The sequence below is a fragment of the Camponotus floridanus genome, unplaced genomic scaffold (genome assembly GCF_003227725.1).
Source record: "Camponotus floridanus strain SB8 unplaced genomic scaffold, Cflo_v7.5 scaffold25, whole genome shotgun sequence".
In the NCBI taxonomy this organism is placed as follows: domain Eukaryota; kingdom Metazoa; phylum Arthropoda; class Insecta; order Hymenoptera; family Formicidae; genus Camponotus; species Camponotus floridanus.
In genome coordinates, this window is record NW_020229381.1 from 186286 (window position 1) to 210561 (window position 24276).

The window sequence follows — 24276 nt, forward strand, 5'->3', positions numbered from 1 at the left end:
GGCATCGGTCGATGTGATTGGTCGCGTCCAGTCGATGACAGGCGCGCTCTATAAGCTTTTGACGTTTGTGAATTACACATTGCCTTCTTCTCATTTCATCGCCCATGACATTAGAGTATTATGAGAAGATAATGAAGCTTGCTTTATTCTGTCAACGAACAAAGATACGACAGAGGGAAGAGAAAGCATTATAGGTTTTACTCCCGTTGTGCGACAATCTTTGGTATTTTTTTTCGAATTGCAATATCATTATAATTCCAGCATAGCAAATTATTTCGTACGCTCTTGTGATCGGATCTTGACCTGAATGATGCGCCTAGATTAATTAATCCTGCTGTCGCACAGAATCCGCTTAGTATGGACGACGCGGAAGCGTACGACGAGGACGTGAACGATCAACCGGTCGATTACAGCAAGAAGTATACCGAGAGAAATGCTCCGCCGCAGAATCATCTGGCCGAGCCGAGTGCGCAGCAACCTCGTGCCTCGAAGAAGGAGTTCAGTGAACGCGACTCCAAGGTAGACTTGTTCGGTGACTACGCCGAGACCGATCTGGATCAACCCACAGATTACAGTTTACGATACGCCGAGGACGACACTGACGAGGAGGAGAAACAGAACGCCGAATATTTTCCTGTCAGTGGACAAGAGGATACGGTCAAGACTTACTGCACAGAGGGAACTCCTTACGAGACACCCTTCAATTTTTCCACGGCCACTTCCATGTCGGATCTCCGAGTCGAGGATATAAAGGAGAGCGAACTCCCGAAGAAGATGTCGAAGAAGCCGATTGATATCGTTAGGAAGAGTCCTGTGTCCTTTATCAAACAACCCAAGACGCCTGACTGTGATGAACAAGATGGTCTAATAACGAAAGAACTCGAAGAGGAAAATCCAAAGAATACTGTGGTTCTTAATCCTGGCCAGGTGACTCCAGAGAAGATAGTAAGTTATTATGAGGAGGAAACGTCGCATGGTTTCTCACGTGCCAATTCATTTAGTTCCCTGAGTAGTGCAGTGACTTCTCAGAATAACGTTCCAGGAGTTATGTCAAAAGTAGACTCGCCATCTTCCGTGAATAAAGAAGAACTGGAAAATGATGATCACAGTGCTGTAAAATTGAATAACAATCAAGTAGAATTGTCTTCGGGAAATAATAATCTATCTGAACGCAAGAATAATCCACGTGTGTTGGATAAAGAAGGTTTGTATTGGATATCAAGTTTACAATAAAATGAGAAAAAGATATATTTTCATATAAATCTTACAACAGTGCGTTAAATATATTCATAAATATAATATGAAAATATATAATATATGTTTCAGGAAAAATGGTAACATTTAGTGGTCAAGATTATTATGCAGAAGAAACTCCTTTAATGTTTTCACGCTGTAGTTCACTTGGCTCATTGAGTGGATTTGAGCAACATTCAATTCATGATGATCGTAGTTCTGTGATCAGTGATTTTAGGTAAATTGTGTATTTTAAATGCTACCTTTATAAATTTTAGTTCTTCATTTATTGTGTGTATTTTTAATTTTACAATATTATGCAAAATATAATATATATTTTTATTATTTCCTCAGTCGTAGGACCAGTGGTATAGTTTCACCAAGTGAACTACCAGATTCACCCACACAGACAGCTTTACCTAGTCCACGAAATCATAAAACTCAAAGTACAGAATTTGTATCAAAACTACAAGAAGAGACAGTAAGATCATCAGTTCGACAGCATTTATGTATGTTATAGATAATGTATTGATAACATTATTGATCACTAATAAAACAATAGTAATAATATTAATAATAATAATATAAACATTTATCTCAATCTTCAAAAGATTACCTAAATTTTATATCTGTTACAGCATTTTCTAAACCGCAAATCACGATGAGTAGTGTTTTTGAAGATGAAGTTGCTACTTTTAAGGAAGAATCGACACCAATTGAATTTTCTAGTGCAACAAGTCTGAGTTCCCTTACAATTGATGATGAAGTCAAAATATCTAATGATACAAAGATGTATTGTAAATTGGAAAAAGTACCTGATGAAGATGAGAAAGACATCTGTAAACTCGAGACCGATATGCTTAATATGACAATAAGCAGCTCAAAAAGTAAAGAGAAAGAGGAACAAATAAGCGACGGCGATGAGGATGATGAAGATATGTTGGCTGCCTGCATTAATATGGGAATGCAAACTAACAGGTAATGTTTCAGATATCAAACAAAACAATTTTCATAAATATATTTATATAAAAATCATAAAGATTTCTTGGTTATTTAATGTTTAATCTTACATTCTTTTAACATAATTTCTTATGTAATTTTTGACAAATATATTTACAGATATAGACAGTCCCTGAAAGTTCAGGAATCTACACAATCGGAATCGCCGAATATCTTAGTGTCGTATCAAAGAAATTCTATACCAAATAGATTAGAATCACCTGCGACTCCTGTAGAAACGCCTATCAGTACTTTGAAAACGAATAGAACTGCAGTGGATATCGTTGCTTCAGATACCGTACACGTATATTGCACGGAAGATACGCCTGCCGACATCTCTCCGGTAGGATCGCAATCCAATCTGTCCGCTCTTTCGATGCCAAGTGTACAAGAGGATGTGGAGAAGATAGAACCAGACAACCAATCAGCCGAGATCGATTGCCACAGAAGTGATTTATTCGATGAAAGTTCCAATCTCTCAGGCGAGGATGAAAAAATATTAGATGAATGCATTCAATCAGGCATACCTAAGGTATTGATTTCTTTAATAGAATATCTTTTTTTTTATAAGCAAAGGATTAGAAATTGTAATCCATCAAATTTGATGAAACTTGGCAAGTGTGTTATATTGTTCAATTATAATAATCAAGTTCTTATTATTTCGGCTTGGTCTTTTTGCTCTTTCGTTATTTAGATATATTTATGAAGTAACAAAACATGTAATTCAGAAACCAAACTATTACACTGTAAATTTAAAATTATTATACATTATACTATTTAAAGCAACTTATTTATATTGTTATTATAGGCGAGACAAATAACTCTACCTCCAGCAAATAGCATCCCGTTCGTTAAAAAACCGGAAACGTTACATATAATTAACATATACGGTACTCCGTCATCTTCGCCTGTTGAAGCAAATCATGGGAATAAGAATCCTATATTAAGGCCTAAATCGCCAGGCAATGGATTATCGAGGCATCCAGACGACTTTTCTGATGACAGTTTGAATCATTCAGATGATGAAGCAATTTTGACAGAATGCATACAGTCTGCAATGCCAAAGGTTATTATTAGTCAATTCTTTATAATTCTTAACTGAAAAGAGAATATTCCATTTGTACAAAATGTCATATATTTCAATCAGTTATAAATTATATTTCCTTATCAGACAGTTTATTTTAGGCAAGATTTAACATATCACCATCACTCAAACAGCCATTGTCACAAGTCACAGAAAAGCCTAGAGTAATAAATACAATACAGACGCCCTCCACTTCTTCAGCATTTCTTCAGTCAAGATATGTAGAGCAAAGAAAGAATGTAATGAAAAAACGTTTATCTTTCGAAGAAAATGTTGGGCTTTCTGAAGAAGAGGAAGATATCATGTTGGCACAATGTATTAGATCTGGGATGCCAAAAGTGAGTTGTTTATGTATACAGTATGTTGCAAGCATTAAAACAAATGTTGAAAATTCCACTATATAATTATAAGAACAATCTTTTTCTATTTCAAACATGGAATGTGTTCGACAATATATTTTATATTATTTCTAAATAAAATAGTGTCTCTTTAGTATATTTCTGACATATTTATTATAAATACATATTTCTGACATATGCATGATTTTTTTTTTAGACATTAAGTTCCATGCCTTCGACAGTAACATCTACGATAAAAAAATCCGAGCCGTGCCCGAAAACTGCGAAGAGTTTTGGAATCCTTCCATCTTCCTGCTTTACAAACAAGGCTTATTCCTCCAAAAGCGCTATGCTACACTCACAATTGTCGAAATCCGTGAATGTCAACACAGCGGACACGCGTTACACTAGAAATGTATCAGGTAATCATAATGGTTTCTCGGGGAGAACGACGAGCAGCAGTGTAGCACAGCACGGTCAGATGTTGAGAAACTGTGATAACGGTATACGTGAGAGAATAAACAATTCGCCGTATTGTGCTCGCAGATCATCATTTCGTCACGCAGAGAGTGAAAACGGCAATTCCGTCGACAATCATTGTGTACCTGCGCGATCTCGTGTTGTAAAATGTGCGCCGGCTTGCAGTAAGACGGAAAACAATGATTATGCGTGTAAAAGCACGGCGAACACTGTGCCTTTGCGTCACAATTCAGTGAACTCTATCAGTGAGGCGGATACGCGGATTTCTACGCAGGAGTGGGCCTTACTGGAATTGTGTATCACTTCCGGTATGCCTACAAACAAGTATCGCGTTAAGGGAATGAAGCCTAGTGAGAGTGCAATTTCTAATGGACATGATGATTGTGAGTCGATACCGGAGGACAATTATTCAGTGTGCAGTTATAATTCTTACGTTTTTAAAACATAATGCACATATATGCGTGCAAATACATGACAAAATTATAGAATTTCTCTCTAAATCTCTCTGCCTGATGATATGTATATATATTGTATATTAAAAAAGACTGAATATTTTTATATGTTAATAAAATGCACACGCTTGTGTGTTTAAGGTGCTTGGAACTAAAGATCCCATTAATTTTAAATTAATAAGAACATAAATGATTACCATGTAATCATGATAAGTATTTTTAAAATTGTTATTATTGATATTAAAAGAATTTCTTGCAGTTTTTACATTTTGTAATATATATATATATATATATAATATATATATATACTAACAAGTTTTGTGGGACTACATATTTAGGTGCGTGTTGCATTTATTGCATAAAAAATAATTTTAGTTACATCCATACTCATCTATGTAAAATTGATTAAATCGCATTATGTGACATAATTAAGCCATTTTTTTGCCATGGTTTTAATCATAATTCTCTCGATATTATCACCATTATCAAATTAATTTATAATTACATTTCCAGCTGAATATTGATTTCTAACTGCAATTTCTTCCAGTATCTTCCAGTATCTCTTTTATCTTTAAATATCATACTATCTTTTATTATAGGTTTATCATCTTATATATTGACTGAGTTTATAATTTAGAGACTAAATGATATTTACGCGCGCGCACACACATGTATTGTTATATATTATATAAATTCTAAACGTATGATATTACTGATAAATTGCTATTGCAGATGCGGAATTATATGCAGCGTTATACGCACTAGAAATGTTAACTTCTCTACTTTTAAATTCACGATCTAATACAAATTTAATTCATATGTTGCATCTTTTATTGTATAACTTTTCTATCAAAGTAAAAATATTTATTCCATATAATCTATTCTAAAATATATTTTGTATATATTGATATTTTACTATGCTTTTATATAAATATTTTAAAAGGATATATCAATATATCAAAAACAATATATTGTCTCAGCTTCCGAATTTCTTATTGTATATTCACGCTGAAGAGGCTATGCGTGTTTCGCGCCAAGTCACGCACAGTTAACAGCGAGATGAACCGTGTACTCGCTTAGTTGAGAAATATCTTAGATTATCAAATTTTATATAGTGACGAGGCTGGATCAATGGAATTCCTAATCGAGTTTGTTTTACATAATAAAAGTGTTTATTCATTTTTATTCTACACATATACATATATATTTTATAAATTGAAGCTATATATTTGTATAATTTTTTAAATAAATGCATAGACTTGATGCTTTCTTTATATTTTTCTCGAAAAAGATAAAGGAACACAGTTTGTACCGATTTCTTAGAGATTATGTTTAAAAATTTAATCTTATACAATTACAACTTTTCTATTTAGAAATTGCAATACATTTTTAAATTATCAACTACTTGTTTTTCGCAGAACTTGTGCTCTAAAATTTTTAAAAGTCCTCTATAAAGTTGCAGTATTTATGTTAATCATCGATATAAAGACGATAAAATTGGTTATCGGAAATCGGACGAATTCCATTGTCGGAAAGAAAATCGCAGTGTCCGGATTGTCGTATTAGGTAGGCAGTGCTAGTGTGCTAGCACACTTCTTGCGGACGATTGCGAAGAGAGGTCAGTCGAGCGTAAAGTCCGGCCGCCTTTTGACCGCTACCTTGATGCCCTTCGATGACTCGTAATGACCACTTGCACGGCACCTTAGTCTATTTTCTGCACGTATAAATGTACGCGACGCACCGCCCGCACGACCGTATTCCGCAGTGCACCGCGACGTGTCCGTTGGCGAAGAGGCCCCCGGAGGAGTTTCGATCTTTCCAGGTAAAGATCTATACGGTTTATGTGAATTTGAAGAGTATGTCACAGATTAACGAGTGATATTTTTTATAATTCCACTTTCGCTCTTATTTAAATCTTTTTATTTAGCTCAAACACATTAAAGGTATCATATTTTTATTGGAAAATGAAAAAATATAATTATATGTATAAAAATATGAAAAAACAATTAAAAAAATAAAGATATATATATATGAATAATATAGAATACAGAATTAGAGATAAAGTAGTATAAAATATTTATTTGAATATTCAGACATACCCATACAGCACAAGATATTCCATAAACATTCTAGGACATTCGTAGAATATTCAAATATTCATAAAATATTTTAAGATGTTCATAGAATATCTTGTGCTGTATGGGTATTTTCTTTTTTATTATAAAATATATATTTATATTAAAAATAAAAGAGAATTTTAAATAATAATAAATAATATTTTATCTTACAATTTTGCTTTTTGCAAAAATATTTTGAAAATATCTACGTATATTTTCCGATATTTTTAAAAATATGTCAATACTTCCGTTTTCAAATTTTCCTGAAAAAGTACATTTATTTAATATACATTTTATTGCTGTATTCATTTATATTCATTTTCTATTATTACTTCCCAATATTTTACATATGTAAATTATATAATAATTTATATATGTAAATAATGTTATATATGTAAATAACTGAAGAGGGAAATACATAAAAAACGTGATAAAAATATGATAACAATATAGATCTAATTGCTTTGTGGACAAGATGAAAAAATCGAGATGAAAAAATAAAATAAATGAAGCACGTGTAAACATTATTTAATGAATTTGATCGAATTTGTGTCTGAAAATTTATTTCTTTTTGTATTTAAATTTCAGTTTCAGAATTAATAATATCGTTCATCAAATATTTTATTCATGAAAATAATATATATGAAAAAATTAATAAAAGAATTAATATAATTTTCGATAATTATAAGAGAGAAAATTAAATTTATAATAAAATTAAACTTATAAAAAAATTTATAAATATAAATGAATTAATATATTTATTAATTTATAATTTATTTTCAATATATTATTTTAATATATTTATATATCAATATATAATTTAATATCAATTTATAATTCGTTTTATAATTTAATTTATATTTTTATTGAAATCAAAAAGGATTCAAAATATATTTTTAAATTTGAGTTCTCTCTGTCTAGATTTAGTTTATATTGTTAGCTTTCTTGTAAATGTAAATAAATATATACAAGAGCTGTTTTTTATTAGACGAACATCTTTGAATATTCTTTGACTAGTTTTGATATATTTACTTTAAAAAATCGCTTCTCAATTGACGAAAGAGTAGTTAAAGAAAGTATACAGTTCAAAGGAAATGAGTTTTTAACGAGATACTTCTTGTAAAAGGAAAAAAGAGAAAGAAATTAGCCACGCAGCATTAACCCACATCGATATCACCGGTCCTGAGAGGCTCGCGTTTAAATGCAGATGCACCCTCGTGCTTTTCACGTCCTTGCCCTCGCACTGATTGCGGTCGTAAGGGTCGGTTGTGACGATAAAGCAAGATGGTATTCCGGATTACGATCTGTACTCCAAAATTGCTCGCCGGAGTCCCGGAACAGTTCCGGCCAGGATGAATTACTGGAAATTTTTAAAGGATGTATACAGCAAAGAATTGTCGACACCCTGGATGTCTTCCTCGACAATGACATTATTCCGGTATTCGAAGGAATCGATTTGATACGATTTCGTCCGAATGACGACAACAGCACGAGAGAATCCAAGTGAGTTGACCTCTCTTTATAAGAGCTTAACAAGTTAAAAAAAAAGTTGAATGATATGGACACTTTGCGGGATTGCCAGGGGTTCGATGGGTTGTAGCAGAAAAACAGGTAGAAGTAATAGTCAGAAATAGAATTTGTCCGACAAAGGCTAAAGATACATTAAACAGGGAGATAGGGGAGCTGGAATTTTATTGGAGGGTTTCTCCTGTAACAGCTCGTAATATTTGTTATATTAGAATTCTTGTTAAATTTCGAAAGAATGTGTTATCTACCGCGTGCTTTAACATTCAGAGCATTGTATCGAAAATTTTCAATTATTTTCAATTATATGCTATTGGAAAGATATGAGAAAAAAGTGCTTGTTATGCATATTATTGAATACAATAAAAATACTATGTATTAGACTGACATATTAGAGAAATACTTTCTAATCGAAGCAACATATTATCTATCGCGGGCTTTAACATTCAGAGCGTTGTATCGAAAATTTTCAATTATTTTCAATTATATGCTATTGGAAAAATATGAGAAAAAAATGCTTGTTATACATATTATTGAATACAATAAAAATACTATGTATTAGACTAACATTAGAGAAATACTTTCTAATCGAAGCAACATGTTATAAAATTAATCATGTGTAATCAAGTAAAAAAGGATTTGAAACAGTATTATAATATCGCTTAGCGATATTATAATACTGTTTCAAATCCTTTGTGGCTTTTCAAATCGTTAATTAATTCGCAGATAATTACATATGTTTTTTGGAAGATGAACATTATGCAAGTTCGGGAGTTATAAAGAAAAAGATATTAAATGAACTCCTTTTTCTTCATCGCTTATCGATAAAATTTACTGCGTTGAAAACAAATAATTGCATTTTTAAGGAATTTATTACACACACACACACACACACACACACACACACACACACACACACACACACACACACATATATATATATATATTGCATATCATTGTTGCAAGTAAAATCAGATTTACAATTAAAACAATTTAGCAAAGATAATTTTCCCGATAGATCGAAAGATAACGCCAGCTGGTCGACAATCATTTGGAATCAATTGGCACGTGTTTTGCGGACTCACGCTTTCAAAGTTAACATCGAACACATGTTCAACACAACATCGTCCGAGCTTGATCAGAACAGTAATATCGTCCAAAGTGAGTCATAGCGCAAGTTTTATGAAACAATCGAGCTTAAAGTTAGTTTACAGTTAATTTTATAAATTCCTAGGTAGAAGACGTCATCGACGTCGTCACCGTCATCATCACTTTCTACCGTTCATGATGATGGGCCTGTTGTTGATGGGTTCGATTCTAGTACCGATGGGCTTTCAGTTTCTCGCAGTGCTAGGCGGCAAGGCTCTGATTCTCGCCAAAATGGCTCTTATATTGTCCAGCATTCAGGGCTTGAAAAAGATAGCCACGAGCGGTATCAACTATGGATTATACCACGTTCATGACAGGAGCCATCAAGTGCTTCCCGAGGAAGAGAATCAATTCTTCGTGCCTCCGCATCCTTAACTCTTCGTCAAATAAGAATCTTGAAGACACGAATTATTCAAGAAGAGGTTTGCGATGCGCATTGTATTCCCGTCGATAAAATGAGGGATAAAAGCGTAAGCAGTCGGCATTATTTTCTAAAATTCTGAATTATTCATAGCGAAAAGTCTTTGAATTTTATTAATAATCACGTACATGTTATCTCTTGTGCTCTATTTTCTCCTTCAAAATATTTTTTATCCATCGCCGCACATTTTGCCACGAGCTCTTCGATTACGCAAAAATATTCTCCAAACCTCATTTGAGATGTGAAATTATACATACAGCATACGAGTATAATGTATTAGAATATGTATTTCTAGAAGCTATACATCGCCAAGACAGATTTGAAAAGTATCTTAGGAGGGTGAAATGTCTTTCTTCCAATCTGAATTTCAGTAGAATGCTAATTCTAATTGATTGAATTTAATGATTCTATTCCCAATTTAACGAATTGGCGATCACTCGCGCGCGAGAAGCCAATAGAAAGTGTTTCAGGTCGTTGATATCCACGTGTTGATTAATCCACCACGGCAGAATTGCAAATCGGCGGTTGTATTTATTGTTGGATAAATAAATGTTTACTGTGTTATTTACAATTTCCGCTTTGCGGCCATCGTTTTAATTGTATCTAATTTAATTGTGAAAAATTCGCTCGCGAAATCGTTTTATTCTGACACGCGCGATTCTCGTGTCGATTGAGAATTGTTGTTTGTGCATCTAGGAGGAAAATTATCATTTTGAAGGAATGTACATGTATATCATAATGCGTCAATCAAAACCATGTTCATTAACTGATCGTATCATTTCTGTATTTCCCCTGTAGAATGCAATGATCGAGGAGACAGTTACATATGTCCGAGGATCGTCCATCTCCCGTTTGTTAAATTCGAACATATGATAAAGTCAGATGATAAATCGCAGTTTTTTTTTATTTATTCAGTGTTACATAAGGACGCGTCACTCTTCATGAACTTCTATAGACAACAGACATGCATACGCAATGTCTACGATTTACATCTAAATAGGTAGGGTGGTTTTAACGTTTATAAGATACTTTGGCTCAACCGCATGCAAAAGATCTATATTGAAATATTGATCGCTACTTGCGATTTTCTTTTATTTTTATTTCTATATTTTACATATTATGTAGAGGATAGAGATTCGTATAAACATGCGATTATTAGTTAACTTTGTATCAATATTTCTGTGATTATATCAAATAATATATAAAAATTTTTCTTAAAAAGTTTAATTAGGGATAAACATTCAAATTTTATTTATTTAAAATTGTATGTATCTGATATGGATACGATATAATTATCTTTTGCGTTATAACTAATTTTCGATTAATCGTTAACCATCCGTTTTATATCATATATATTACAAAATATATAATATTTATTAATTATTTATTACATTGTTATTTATATCATAAGTCGATTATAGAATTATTTTAATTTTTTGTACATTAAATATTTTGATTAAATATTGTTATCTAATAACATATAAAATTCCAATTACATATTCACCTACTGATTTCTACTATGATATTTTAATTTAAGATTTTTTATTTTCTTCTGTCATCTGTCATTTCTAACATTCTTCTATTTTTCATCATTATCTTGAAAGATTTCTTACTCTCTTTAAATTATTTAAGAGACTGACATATTTATATTTATAAGATATATATTTCTGTATATATGGTTATATCAAAAATTGAATGAAAAATTGAACTCGCTGATATAATTATATAATTTTCAAATTTTAATTATAATTAATGACATTATAATAATATGTTGGAATTTGAGAAAGAAAAAGGAAATTATTACAGGCAAAAAATCATTTGTAAAGCTTACAGGATATCACCTTGAGTCACACGGACGACGACTCCTCGCCATTATCATCGATTTCAATTACTGCTTTCAGATTAAAGTCGGACAAGACGTCGCGATGTCGAGACGATATATGAATTTCTCCAGGTTGTGCTAATCGAGCAATCATTTAATGTCCATTTCGCTGACAGAATGACATACGCGAATCCTGCCGGACCTCAACGTCACGCGGCGATCGTGTATTTCGATACGCAGATAATAAATGTTATTATAGGCACAAATATTGCAGAATATTTAAAATATCAACCTCTTCACTCTTTTTTTTGCTACTCGATGATACAATATTCATCATGGTATTTGATATTGGAGCAGAGTCGTAATAATGATTTTCAGCAATTGCAATAAAACCCCTCGGTAATTGTTGTTCCTTTGACATTCGAATAAAGTTGGATACAGAAATAAATAAAAAAATAAAACAAATTTTCGTTGTTAAAGTTTAAAAAAAGAGAGAAAGAATCTATAGCTATATATATCTTAAATTAAATCTTTCATTTTTTTCGTAACATGTAATTGATTAGAGTACGAACAAGTTTTATTTTAATTTTACGTTTTTGATTCATGCTTTTAATTATATTGTATCGATTTTCAGAATATTCTAAATTATTGAACACAAATACAAAGCGTAGTTTTTTTTTTCTATAAAGGTAATTTTGATTTAGAAAAAATAACAAGGTACTTGTGATTGTCAAAGCTGTCGACAATGAAAATAAAAAATAAGAGACATATCTTGCAAATTGACTTTTGAAGATGTAAATAAATGTGTGACGTGAGTATTTAAATGGATAAATAGTTAATTTTCGAAAATTTACTTTTTAAAAAGAGAAATGTCAGCGGGAATACGTAACAACCATACAACCAGGTGGGATACTTTTGTCCCCCCAGATAGGATGATTATCGTGCTCTATGCGCGCGCCCACGCCTCCAAATTCAACGTGTCAAGTTATTATACTGTGTAACGATAAGGTTCGGGGTTGCGCAGCCGAAGCAGGACGAAGCGAGGAGGCTGTGGACGAGGCGGCTATAAGAGGGACGTTGTGCGTCGCGACGCCACCAGAACACCTGCCGCGCTCGGGCCAACCCCACGATTTTGCGCTCTCTGATCTCTCGATAGCGATCGAAAAGACAGACAACGGCCGATCCAGCTGTGAGGGAGAGAAAGAAAGAGAGAGAGAAGTTTAGTTCTTTACTTTACGCATAGTTTTTCGCCGATTCTGTTTCTTTCTGATCGGTGAGAAAGATGTTCTCCAAGTCGATTTCAGCATCGATCCTCTTGTTCAGCGTCGTCGGCGCGTTTCATGTTGTGAGAGCAGCGATTGACAACGATCACCGACAGCAACAGGTAAATATGTATTGCTCGAATATGTATTTTTAAGATTGAGATATAAAAAGATAGTAGAGAGAGAGAGAGAGAGAGAGAGAGAGAGAGAAAGAGAGTATTTTGACGAACACTTTGTGTAGAATTTAAAATCTTCTGTTTTATAATATATTAAACACATACATGATTATAACTTGAAGGAATAAATTTCTTCAAAATAAAGATAAAAAATTTAATATGTTCATCATACACATTTTGATTAGCATCATATTTCAAAAAGTCTTTATTACATTCTTTTTCAAATTAATTTCTAGATAATTAATAAAGATGAAATTTTGGGAACAAAATAAACGCGATACATTTTAAAAACTCTATCATTATAAATAAATGTGATATTATATTTCTTGGTCCTTTTCGAGTGAATTACAAAAAATTATTTCCAGAATTACACAAAAAAATAAATTACATTGATTTTGAAATAAAAAATGAGCGGCAAGTTAAATACATACAATAATTTAGTTAACTATTCTCTCGTGAGAAATAAGGAAATCACTTCGTCAAAATTATCATGTCAACCGTCTCCATCAACACACAGAGAAAGACTAGACAACGTTTATTAGTCTATCATAAATATTGTTTAAATTTTCAGTGTCTTTTTGTAAGTTGATCGTGTTGTCAAACTTTTTTATAAAAAACATTTCGATTTATCTCTTTCTCACGTGTTTCTTATTATGTAAAATAACCGGTAATGACCAATCGAAATCATGATTAAATTCAACTTTATGTTTACTGATAACAGAAAAATTACTTTCGTGCACTTTTATGTTGTTGCGATATTCTTTTACACTAGTGCTTACATGTCTTTTTGTTTGGCCAATATATGACTTGTTATAATTTTTGCAGTCTAATTTGTAAACGACTTCCGTCATGTTATTAGTAGGCAGCCTATCGTGATTCACTTTAATAAAAAGTTTGCCAGTGTGGTCGTTTTTAATTACTTCTTTTATTTTATTTACTGGCGACCTGCAAGAGTTTAATGTTATTATATTTCTTGATGGAAAAATTATTTTAAAATCATTAAAAATGATATCTACTTCTTTAATGTATGTTTCAAATAATCATTAAGGGGTATATATAATGATTATAATAAAGAAAATATTACACTATACTAAACTCATATTTAAAAAATTATCTCGATTAAAAAATTCACTCAAAAAAATATTAATTTGATATATGAAATATCTCTTTTTCTTTCATAATTTCCACAAACATAAATTTAATTACAGATTAAGAAAACCTATTAAGAGAACTATTAAGATTTATTGCAATATTTCTCATTCAACATTAAATTCATCATATATAAATTCCTCGTAAACGAGTGAAATATTTTTTTTTTATATAAACGATAGATAGTTTTGAAATTTATAAGATAAAGTTTTTTAATCTTAAGTTTCTATTGAGCCTCACATCATTGTTGTGAATACGTTTCTCTATCTTTTTAGCACTGTCAATCATACTTTTAGCTATTCTTGTAATTTTCTTTCTATTGAAAGTAGGTAGAATTCATTTAAGAACCGTTTTAACGTAACAAACTCAATGAAGATAAAATTGCTTTTATAGCAGGCCGTCATATGACAGAATTATCGTAGCTTCCTTTCGCAACCAATAAGAGGAACTCTTCCCTCCTTCTTCACTCTAAGATAATTAATTACTTAATTAATTTTGTTTGCTACATTTCTCCCCTAAAATTTAATCAATTTAATGTGTTTATAACATTAAAATATTTTATGGAAATATATCTGATATTATATTACATTTATGCAATGAAACATAAATATACAGAAATAAATATAGAACATATATAACAGTATGTTACATTTCAATAATGATACAAAATAAAAATATAATTATATATAAAATAAATTTCAATAGAAGTAAAAAAGATTTAGTAATATAATAATGTAATAAAAGTAAAGAAATAGTTATTATATACCACTCTTTTACGGAACTTAAAGATAAATGACAAATTGTGTTATATAAAAATCTCAGAAACAGAAGAGATTCGAGAACTGTAAAAGCTTTAAGAACTTTTGAATTCTACTGCAACTGATGTAATTTGCCAACTTTTAACAAGTTTTGATTTCTTATCTCTAACTCGTTTTTAATTATAAATTTATCTTCTTTATCTCTTTACTTTTATAGAAAAGTAGACAGAGAGATAAATAAACAGGATTAAATTATCTTTATTAAACTTCTTATAATATTTTATAATAAAATGATAAAATTTCTCTCTCTTATTTTTTCATAATTTTTATAAAAGGCAGACTTTGTGCACAAAGAAACAAAAGAATTTCTTAGCCTATATTAATCTCTATTAAATTATTAAAATTCAAAAATTATTTAATTTAATTATTTAAATTTATCCAGACATTATTATAAATTGTGCTTTTCATACATTTGTGTTTTTCCTACGTATCTCTTCAAAAATTAGGAAGTATTCTAAAGTACCCTATATTATAGTGGATGTTGTCATGCCCTTATTAGCGATGTGCGATAATTATTTTGCGCACTACAATCAACGAGTGCGCTCATACGCGATTGTCGAGGTCATCATTCAGACTCGATTTCTCGCCAATTATTTTCGAGACAGATTTATATCTAGCAGGCGAAGGAACACGGTTTTCCGTATAGCGGCTTCGTATCCGCGTGACAGTCGAGAAATAATGTTAATTGAAATAACGCGGATATTACCTCGCGCGCGTACAGCTTTCGACCACGCGCGTGTTCGTGCGGGGAATGCAATTTGCACGATTTTTGCCCCAGCGCGACAAAATGATGGAGCACGAACGGAGATACAACAACGAGATTACCCTCGGATTTAAAACGCTGTACAGGATATTTTATTAGCAACTGTTTCTCTCGTCAACAGAGATTTTTTGAGGATTTGATACCGATTTAAGGTGTCTTCGGAGCCAATCGCGCGATATAAATAATCGCCATCCCTGCTATTATATTTGTTAAACAAATTAGAGAAAGTATGCAGTGTCAAATTGTAATTAAATAGCGCACTTTAATTTATTTTCGTGTTTGAAATAGTTCTGTAGTTTGATGCGAGATGCTTGGAAACTGAGAGAAATGGGATAGTGTTGTCAATTAAATAAAAACAAGAGAGAGATTTTTTTGTGAATAAAATGAAATAAATAAAACAAAATATAATTCCTAATTTGTGTTTTGAACATTTCATCTGCACGTGCTTTGTGCTTTTAACAGAACTGAAATCCATTTGTCCTTTTAAACAAATATTGCATTACACATGGTCAGAGAGTTTAGTATATTTATATTGTCAGTAATAACACATCTCTAGAATAAGTTTGACTGCGATAAAAATAATTAAACAAACGTTGTTTGTTTAATTATTTTTATCGCAGTCAAACTTATTCTAGAGATAAATAATATTTATTCAAAAAATACAGTAAAATGCAATAAAATATTTTTTCATGGATAAATAATATTTATCAAAAAATACAATAAAATGCAATAAAATATTTTTTCATGGATGATAAAAAAAGTTTGATAGCATGGTATGTTAAACGCACATAAACTTGTTCGAATGTTTCGTGCGAGGAAAAAGCAAGAAATGCGCAAGAAAAGCACGTATAATTAGACTTTGCAAACTTCAATCGTTATGTTGTGCGAAACTTGTATATGAAAGCAAATCAAAGGGTAAAGTTTACCCTATATAAGTCTTTCATTTTCATATCATTTGTGTGAACAAGCAATTATCATAATATATATTTAATTTAATTGAGATTGCTTTATTATACAGAGAGAAAAGAGAGAATTATGGTGTATATATATATATATATATATATATATATATATATATATATATATATATTAACTCTCTCTTTTGAAGAAATAAAACAAGACATTCGAGCAATAATACGACAACATTAATTTAATGATCGTACGATTCTCGATTTAGAAAATATCTCTTTTAAAATATATATATATATATATATATATATATATATATATATATACTGTAAAAGAAATATTTTCTAAATTGAGAATCGCACGATTTTCTCGATTTAGAAAATATTTCTTTTAAAATATACATATACTTAAAAGAGATATTTTCTAAATCGAGAATTGCACGATCGTTAAATTAATGTTGTCATATTATTGCTCAAACGTCTTGTTTTATTTCTTTTTGCGAATATTCATAATTTTAGTGACATTTTGTCCGTGTCATCTTTTATTTTCTCTTTCAAAGCGTATAACATGAAAGCACATTATAAATATATACGTCAAAGTTCGTTTTGCCTGTTGCTTCACTTCTCTTGCGTATATGTCACGTAATAAATCAGAAATTCTACGTGCACTGAAATTTCCAATGTAAGCATTTGCACAAGTAAAATGGAATAATTCATTGTTCACCGAAAAGCTCCACCTTTAGCCTTTTCGGCACTGCTTGATATTATACAATTAGAATTTACTATTGGACAGAAGTATTATTAAATTCATAACTCAATTATATATTGAAATCTAACAGCGTATATTCATATAATTATGTTTTCCTAGTTAATCAATGAAGCTGCCAATATTTTGGCTTATGAAGCGGGAGCGAAGACTTCATTTGAAATATCTCGAGAACGTTATCAACCAATTACAGGTAAGCGAATAATTTTGATTGTAATTAATTTATTGTTTGACACGAATAGGTTAATATTTTAAATAATTCGTTCAATTATACTTTATTTCAATCGTACTTTATTATATTTTGCTAAGGCAAAATAGACGGGAAGGATTTAGAAAAAGTAAAATTTTCCGAATAAAATTTTAGAAAAAAATTTCAGAATAATTATTTAAAATAAATTTAGAATTCAATAATAAATGATCTTTATGTGATCTTACAGTTATACTGCACATTATTTTTTACAGTATAAACGTTTATTTGTACGTTTAAACAAATATGCAATCAACATCTTGTTTTCATTGTATCGCATTATCAATGTTCGATAAACGCTATAGCATTTGCTCGTGTAATTGAAATCAGCGATAATGCGGTCGGGAACGGGATAATCCGGACTCGGAAAGATTTGCTCGGTATACATTACGAGAGCTTACATGAAACTGCGTTTCTTCAATTGATAATAGCTTACAAATTAGCCATAATAGCTATAATAGCTTATAAATTGCGATACATATCGCAGTTTATAAGCGTAAAAGAATAACTGTATTTTTTTCCCTCCGTTTTTCATTATTTTCCATGATTCACGATTGCAAATGAAACAGTTGAAAGCTCGCAAAGTATGTAAAAAAATATTTCAAATTATTCCAAACTTAATAAAAAAATAATCATCGAATAATAAGCAGAATTTTCTGCAATTTATATGACAATGTTAAATTAAAGAATTTAAATGTAATCGAAATTTTTCATTATTTTATTGATCATAGCTTATACTTTATTTGTATATTTTTAAAAAAATTACAATTACGGAGAATTTCGACGAAATCATGTCACGTCAACCATGATTAATTATTGATATAGCAGTCTTTCAATTAATCATGTTATATTTACATAATATAAATTAATGACTTATATATGCTAATTTACTTATATATGTTAATTTATACTTATTGTTTATAAAATTAGTAAACCTGGAATTAATATAATTAATTAATCTGAATAATTTGCTCCATTTTGAACTGAGATAGAAAGAGAGAAATTCCACATCATATATCATAAATTATATATGTTATAAATTTTTTATTATAAATCTCTATCGTAAAATTAAAAATAAGTTTTATATATTACTACAATCTAAAATCTTTTTTATATAATAAAAATTTATATTTTATTATTATTTAATTTAAACTCTAACTCTCCATTAGAAATTTCGATATAATCGTAATCTGTATAATTAATCCGTGTCTTAAACTAATACTTCTCAATTGTGATTCGAAATATATTATGTAAATTTTTTACGATTTTCATTTATAATATCTACTTAGAATTATGTTAATCCGTTGTAAGACGTGTAAAAGTTTTATACGTAAACCAAGTATTTTGATTGCAACGGAAGCGTATCACACGCTTGTAAGCTTTGCTATTGAGTCATTTGATACGGTAACTGTGTTACTGCACAAATTGTGGACTGCGTTAATGGATGGACGGCGCAGTTTCCGCAACAGTGACTTGGCTAGTATATTTTTCCATACATTATGTATTACCCGATAATCAGATGCGATCATTCCGAATTGCATCGAAATCTACAATTAAGATCGCAAACAATATAATTGCAAAAATGATAACAAAAATTAAAATTATTTAATGTAAACGAGAATTTAAATTTTATTTTCCAAGTTTAATAACTGTTTTTCAATTTAATAACTGTGTTTAATATTTAGGTACATAATAATCGTTTGATAATCTTTTATGAAGTTTTATCAAACCATTATATATACGTACATCTTCTACATTTCCTTTGAAGTTCTTTCGTTATATCATTCTTTCGTGATATCGTTTAATCCATAAATATTTATTATCTTTATCCGTAAATCTTAAAATATTAAAGTCTCTCATTTAATAAAATAATTATTAAGGATATAAAAATTTTTAGCTATAAAATATAATTTTGAAAATGTTATTGAGAAAAGATCTCTATTTTAATTTATAAGTTGCACTTTATTGTGCGATAATTTATAAAACATATTCTTTCGCGTCACTTAATTTACATTACTTTATGAATAGTAATATATATAGTACAATACAGAATATAAAAAACGAGAATAAATATAACTATTTTATAATCCTACAATCATAATACATGAGTTTTCCTGTATATGTGCAAATTTTCAAATTTGTAGGAAAACAATTTTGCATTATAATACAGTTCATAGTATATGCATGGACAAGTGCATTGAAAAATATTTGTATTTAGTATGAATAATGATTAAAATAATTATTGATGTTCTGTTACAGACTGCATGTTTGTTACCTCGGAAAATGGGCCGTTTTCCTATATATCGCCGTCCGACAGTGATGACGTTTGTGGAATATACTTTTTAACGGATCCAGATCGCACAATAGAGGTTCATTTCGAGAGCTTCGATGTTCCCTGCGATCATCATGGGCTTTTGGCGGTATGTAATATCATCATTAAACGTCAATTTTCAGGCCTGCGATTATCTTATTTGCAATCAAAGAGATACAGGGATGATATAGTAAATTAAAATCCATTTTTAAAGCATTGAAAAGAATCATTAAAGCGGAAAACTATTGTTTTTTCATAATACATATGAGATTATTTGAAAATAAATTATTTATTTCAAGATTATTTCAAGATTATTTCAAAGCCAATACATTTAATAGTACGTCAAAGTTTATTAATTTAGATAAATTTTTGTATGTAAGAAAAAAAAATTATAAAATGATAATAAAAAAGTAAAACATGATATATTTAATCTAATATTTTTCTCTCTATATATTTCTCTCACTAGTTGAGATATAATATATGAAATAAAAAAGCTATCAAATTCTTACAAATGTCACGAACAAAATCTTTTGGATTTTCTTTGAGAAAAATTTTCTTGAAAAAAAGTTGAGGTGAAAAAGAATGTATGTCGAGAAGAGGAACTTTTATGATTATTGGCTTCCTCCAGTTCATAGTGACAATAAGCAAAACCCTTGAAAGCTATCTGCATAGAACAACGACGCCGTAAACGAATTGTCGCAGCGCATGTGCCAATTTTACGCAAAAATCGAATCGCCAAGTTTTCCCTCCCCGATTCACGCTTGTTCCCCCTTGTTGCTATTAATGGAAAACTCCTGTAGGGCAAACTTGTGTAATTTCCACGACGGACGCGGTGCGTCACGTGTCGCCCAGAAGTCAATGTTGCAGAGAACAAGTGTCTAACAGCACGAGAAGTGAATTTTGCTCTGCAAGATGTAATTTCTCTGCATGATCGCAACTGTATACTTCGATTATTGATTTTCGTTACATTTTGTAACTCTTAAATTATTTATAAATTTTATATAATCTATTTACGTCTCTCTCTTTCTCTTCTATAACACTTTTTTTATAAATTTGTATAATCATAAATATGTGAAAAATAAATTTATATACTTATAAATATTATAATATACGTAAAACACATTTGGTTTAAAATAATGCATCCCTATTTGAACAATCAAGCATTTATAGCATAAGCAGATAACAATTTTACATTTTTGCAAATTTTATGAAGCGATTAAATTTTTAATCAATCATTTGGCAGGTAGTTGACGGCTGGGAATTAAACGGCGAATTATTTCCAAGCGAGGGCGACCATTCGTTACCAATAAAAGAAAGAGTGACAGAGTTTTGCGGTAAGAGCAGGTGGTATCGAAGTAAGAAGATCTTTACGAGCTCACAGAATGCTGCGCTCCTCCAATATAGAATACCTATGCGTGGGAAAGGTTTCGTCGTATCCGCGAGATATCCAAAAAATCCAAGACGTGAGTATAATGATTTAATTATGACTTATTATGATTTAATTATGATGTATTATGATTTAATTATGTTAATTATTAGTCTGAATCTCGAAGAACATGTAATTTCGCAATCTAGAAAAATGTAAAATATACATCTCGTTCGCGTGAGAATATAATTTTACATTTTTAAGAAGAGTATGAAAACATATAAAAGGAATATTTTCCAAAATCAAACAATAAGACTCTACTCCGGAATTATTTTCTCTTACATTTGTATTTTATTCAAATTAATTATATCTTTATAGTAATTAAAAAAAAGATATACATAAAAAAGTTATAGAAATAATGTAAAACAATATTTTATCTATAGAATTTAGCTAAAAATAAGAAAATTAACAAATTTGCATATTACTTGTACATTATTATATTTCCTTTTAATTAATTATTACTATTTCATTATATCTTAACTATTATAATTTATTTCTAAATAGTTGTTGACGATTAATGAAATATTCGAACGCAACATTTCAAGTCGAAGTAATGAACATCGGAAAATCGATGCTACCTGTTCTGAATAGCAATGCGAAGTGCCCATAATACATTAACATTGCAAATTCGTGGCGGCATCAGCGTTTTAGCCCTATAATTTGATTATTCAGGCTTCACACCGTTTTAATCGAATAACATCTCGATGTGGCTAGAATCAGATCTAGATCAGAATCTGTAAAATCACCTAATCTATATAATACAATAAATCAGAGAAAGAAAGAGCTATAAATTACATCAGGACAGAAAAATATAGAGATAGTAGGAAGTAAAATAGGGTCTGCCTCTTTATCATTTCTCCCCCCCCCCCAAGTAAATAGAGAAACGATACAAACAGAGAAAAATACCGATTCAGTAAGCTCAATTTTGTCATGATCCAATTTCTTTCCCCGAGAGCAAACATTCGGGTAGAGAGATAAATGAGTGGGCCGAACTAATACGTTGACAGAGATGAGAATCTCACCCTTCGGTCCGATAAATGAAACAAATCCAAGCTGATTCCAACACTAAAGCGAGCCAAATTTCATCCTTTTATGTCTCATACTTTTTTTTTCTCCAGCCTGCAACGTCCTATCGGTGAGCACCACGGATCCATTCACGCTCCGCAATTACGGCAGACGGATTAATTGCACTCTCATAGCGATATATCCCGGTATCGTGCAGGTGATCGCGCTCGGGGTCGGCGGCACCAACTTGCACGGCGTCTCTCGCATGACGGAAACCGGCACTCTACATAAAGTGATAGTCTTTTTCTCTCAATATATACATATTGTATTGCAATAAATAATAAATGCTAATTTGTTTCATTTTTAGTGCGATACGAAGAGTCCGCAGGATCAAGTACAAATCGGAGGCAGTCGTAATTTGGATACAACAAAGCTCGACGTAATCGATTCCATCTGCGGCATCGACTCCAAACCGGGTAAGGAATATTTTACACTCGTGAAGTCTTGATTGAAAATCATTCCAGAATAAAATCGATATCAAGAATATGTATATGTTTATTAGATATTATTTTATAGGCATTTTTATCATATTTTTCTTCTATTTCAGATATAAAAGAGTCTGTGCCGTACGATGTGACAATCGTACGACTAATATCGAGCGGTTACTGCGATAATTCGGTGACGGTGGCAATAAGATCAATTATAGACAACGATATGCTGGAGATCGCTTCTGGTCTTTAAACAATTGCTTCGTACAGTTTCATCTCGTTCGCATTTACTATGTATCTATTCTTGACGTTTATCTTTGAACGAGCGAGCGCAACACTAACACAATGGGAGGGATCGTTGCATAGAATGTATCCCATCGCCGTATTTTAGCTTATACAGATCGTATATTTGTGTTGCATGTTAAATGGGTGTCGCATACGCACGAATGAGAAGAGACGAGTTCTATCTAAGACTGATTATTCTAATTATTCTTTTTTTCATATTCTCCTATCGAACATATTCTAATATTTCATCTACTTCATAAACGAACTTTTACTTCTATACCACTTCTATATAGCTGTGAAAGTAAAAAGATTTATGAGATTAATTTCGGATACTTTTCGATTCGACGCTTTTAATAGAAAAGTAAAAGATAATATATAGTAAGTGTGAAGTGTGTGTAAACATTTATTTGAAACATCTTCATAATGGTGTTATTAATTGCGATTAGCGTAATATTGGAATAATTTTTGATGATAAAATTAATACAATCTTTATGAGACATTATATGTTATATCTAAATAAGTAGTAATGACTTTTTAAATATTGCTCAATGATTATTATTTTTATCGAAAATAATCGAAATAATTTATTGATTATTGTATCATCGAAAAAAATACTCAATTTCCAGTATAATATTTATCGCTATCTTTCTTTTCTCTTTCTATTGATTTTACTTGACTTTACTAACTATAGTTGTCTTCTTCTCTTTCTCTAATTAAGTATCAGACTTTCTTTTAAGTAATAATATCGTATTAAATACTATACACGTAAAATGAACATATTGTATTCATTATTTTATAATATACATTATATATATTATTTTAATATTAGAATATTTAAAAAACTATACTGAATTATAGCTAGAATAAATATTTGTGTTAAATAAAACACATGCGAAACTGCGAAACTAAATAGCTTAATATGTATATGTTCTCGTATCTAAGTTATAATAAATAATTTAAGTTATAATAAATAAGCAAAAATGAATGTGTATATCATTTAATAGATATTGTTCTTAGTTAAACAAAAATTTATGTTAGCAGCTTTTTCTATTG

The 24276-nt window shown here is 30.6% G+C and overlaps 3 protein-coding genes across 4 annotated transcripts; all 3 read left to right on the forward strand.

The window, feature by feature from the left end:
* Nucleotides 1–116: 116 nt before the first annotated feature.
* On the forward strand, nucleotides 117–4771 carry LOC105249763 (adenomatous polyposis coli homolog). 2 transcript variants are annotated; one of them, XM_011255470.3, is made up of 9 exons: nucleotides 117–223; nucleotides 346–1204; nucleotides 1327–1471; nucleotides 1588–1742; nucleotides 1872–2211; nucleotides 2353–2764; nucleotides 3041–3298; nucleotides 3418–3654; nucleotides 3872–4771. In XM_011255470.3, the coding sequence occupies exons 2-9, from the start codon at nucleotides 358–360 to the stop codon at nucleotides 4580–4582; spliced, it is 3105 nt and encodes a 1034-aa protein (XP_011253772.1). In that variant the 5' UTR covers nucleotides 117–223; nucleotides 346–357; the 3' UTR covers nucleotides 4583–4771. The 2 variants fall into 2 exon arrangements, 1 of the variants encoding a protein (XP_011253772.1); XR_003122887.1 differs by having other exon boundaries at nucleotides 117–1204; nucleotides 3404–3654; nucleotides 3872–4062.
* A 3011-nt stretch (nucleotides 4772–7782) lies between these two features.
* Nucleotides 7783–10832, forward strand: LOC105249764. Its single transcript, XM_011255473.3, has 3 exons — nucleotides 7783–8206; nucleotides 9246–9388; nucleotides 9462–10832. Exons 1-3 carry the CDS (start codon nucleotides 7905–7907, stop codon nucleotides 9749–9751), a joined length of 735 nt encoding a protein of 244 aa, XP_011253775.1. The 5' UTR covers nucleotides 7783–7904; the 3' UTR covers nucleotides 9752–10832.
* A 1864-nt stretch (nucleotides 10833–12696) lies between these two features.
* LOC105249765 (corticotropin-releasing factor-binding protein) lies at nucleotides 12697–23715 on the forward strand. The gene is made up of 7 exons (XM_011255474.3): nucleotides 12697–13003; nucleotides 17564–17654; nucleotides 19968–20128; nucleotides 21263–21482; nucleotides 22564–22742; nucleotides 22818–22926; nucleotides 23058–23715. The coding sequence occupies exons 1-7, from the start codon at nucleotides 12902–12904 to the stop codon at nucleotides 23189–23191; spliced, it is 996 nt and encodes a 331-aa protein (XP_011253776.1). The 5' UTR covers nucleotides 12697–12901; the 3' UTR covers nucleotides 23192–23715.
* Nucleotides 23716–24276: the final 561 nt, after the last annotated feature.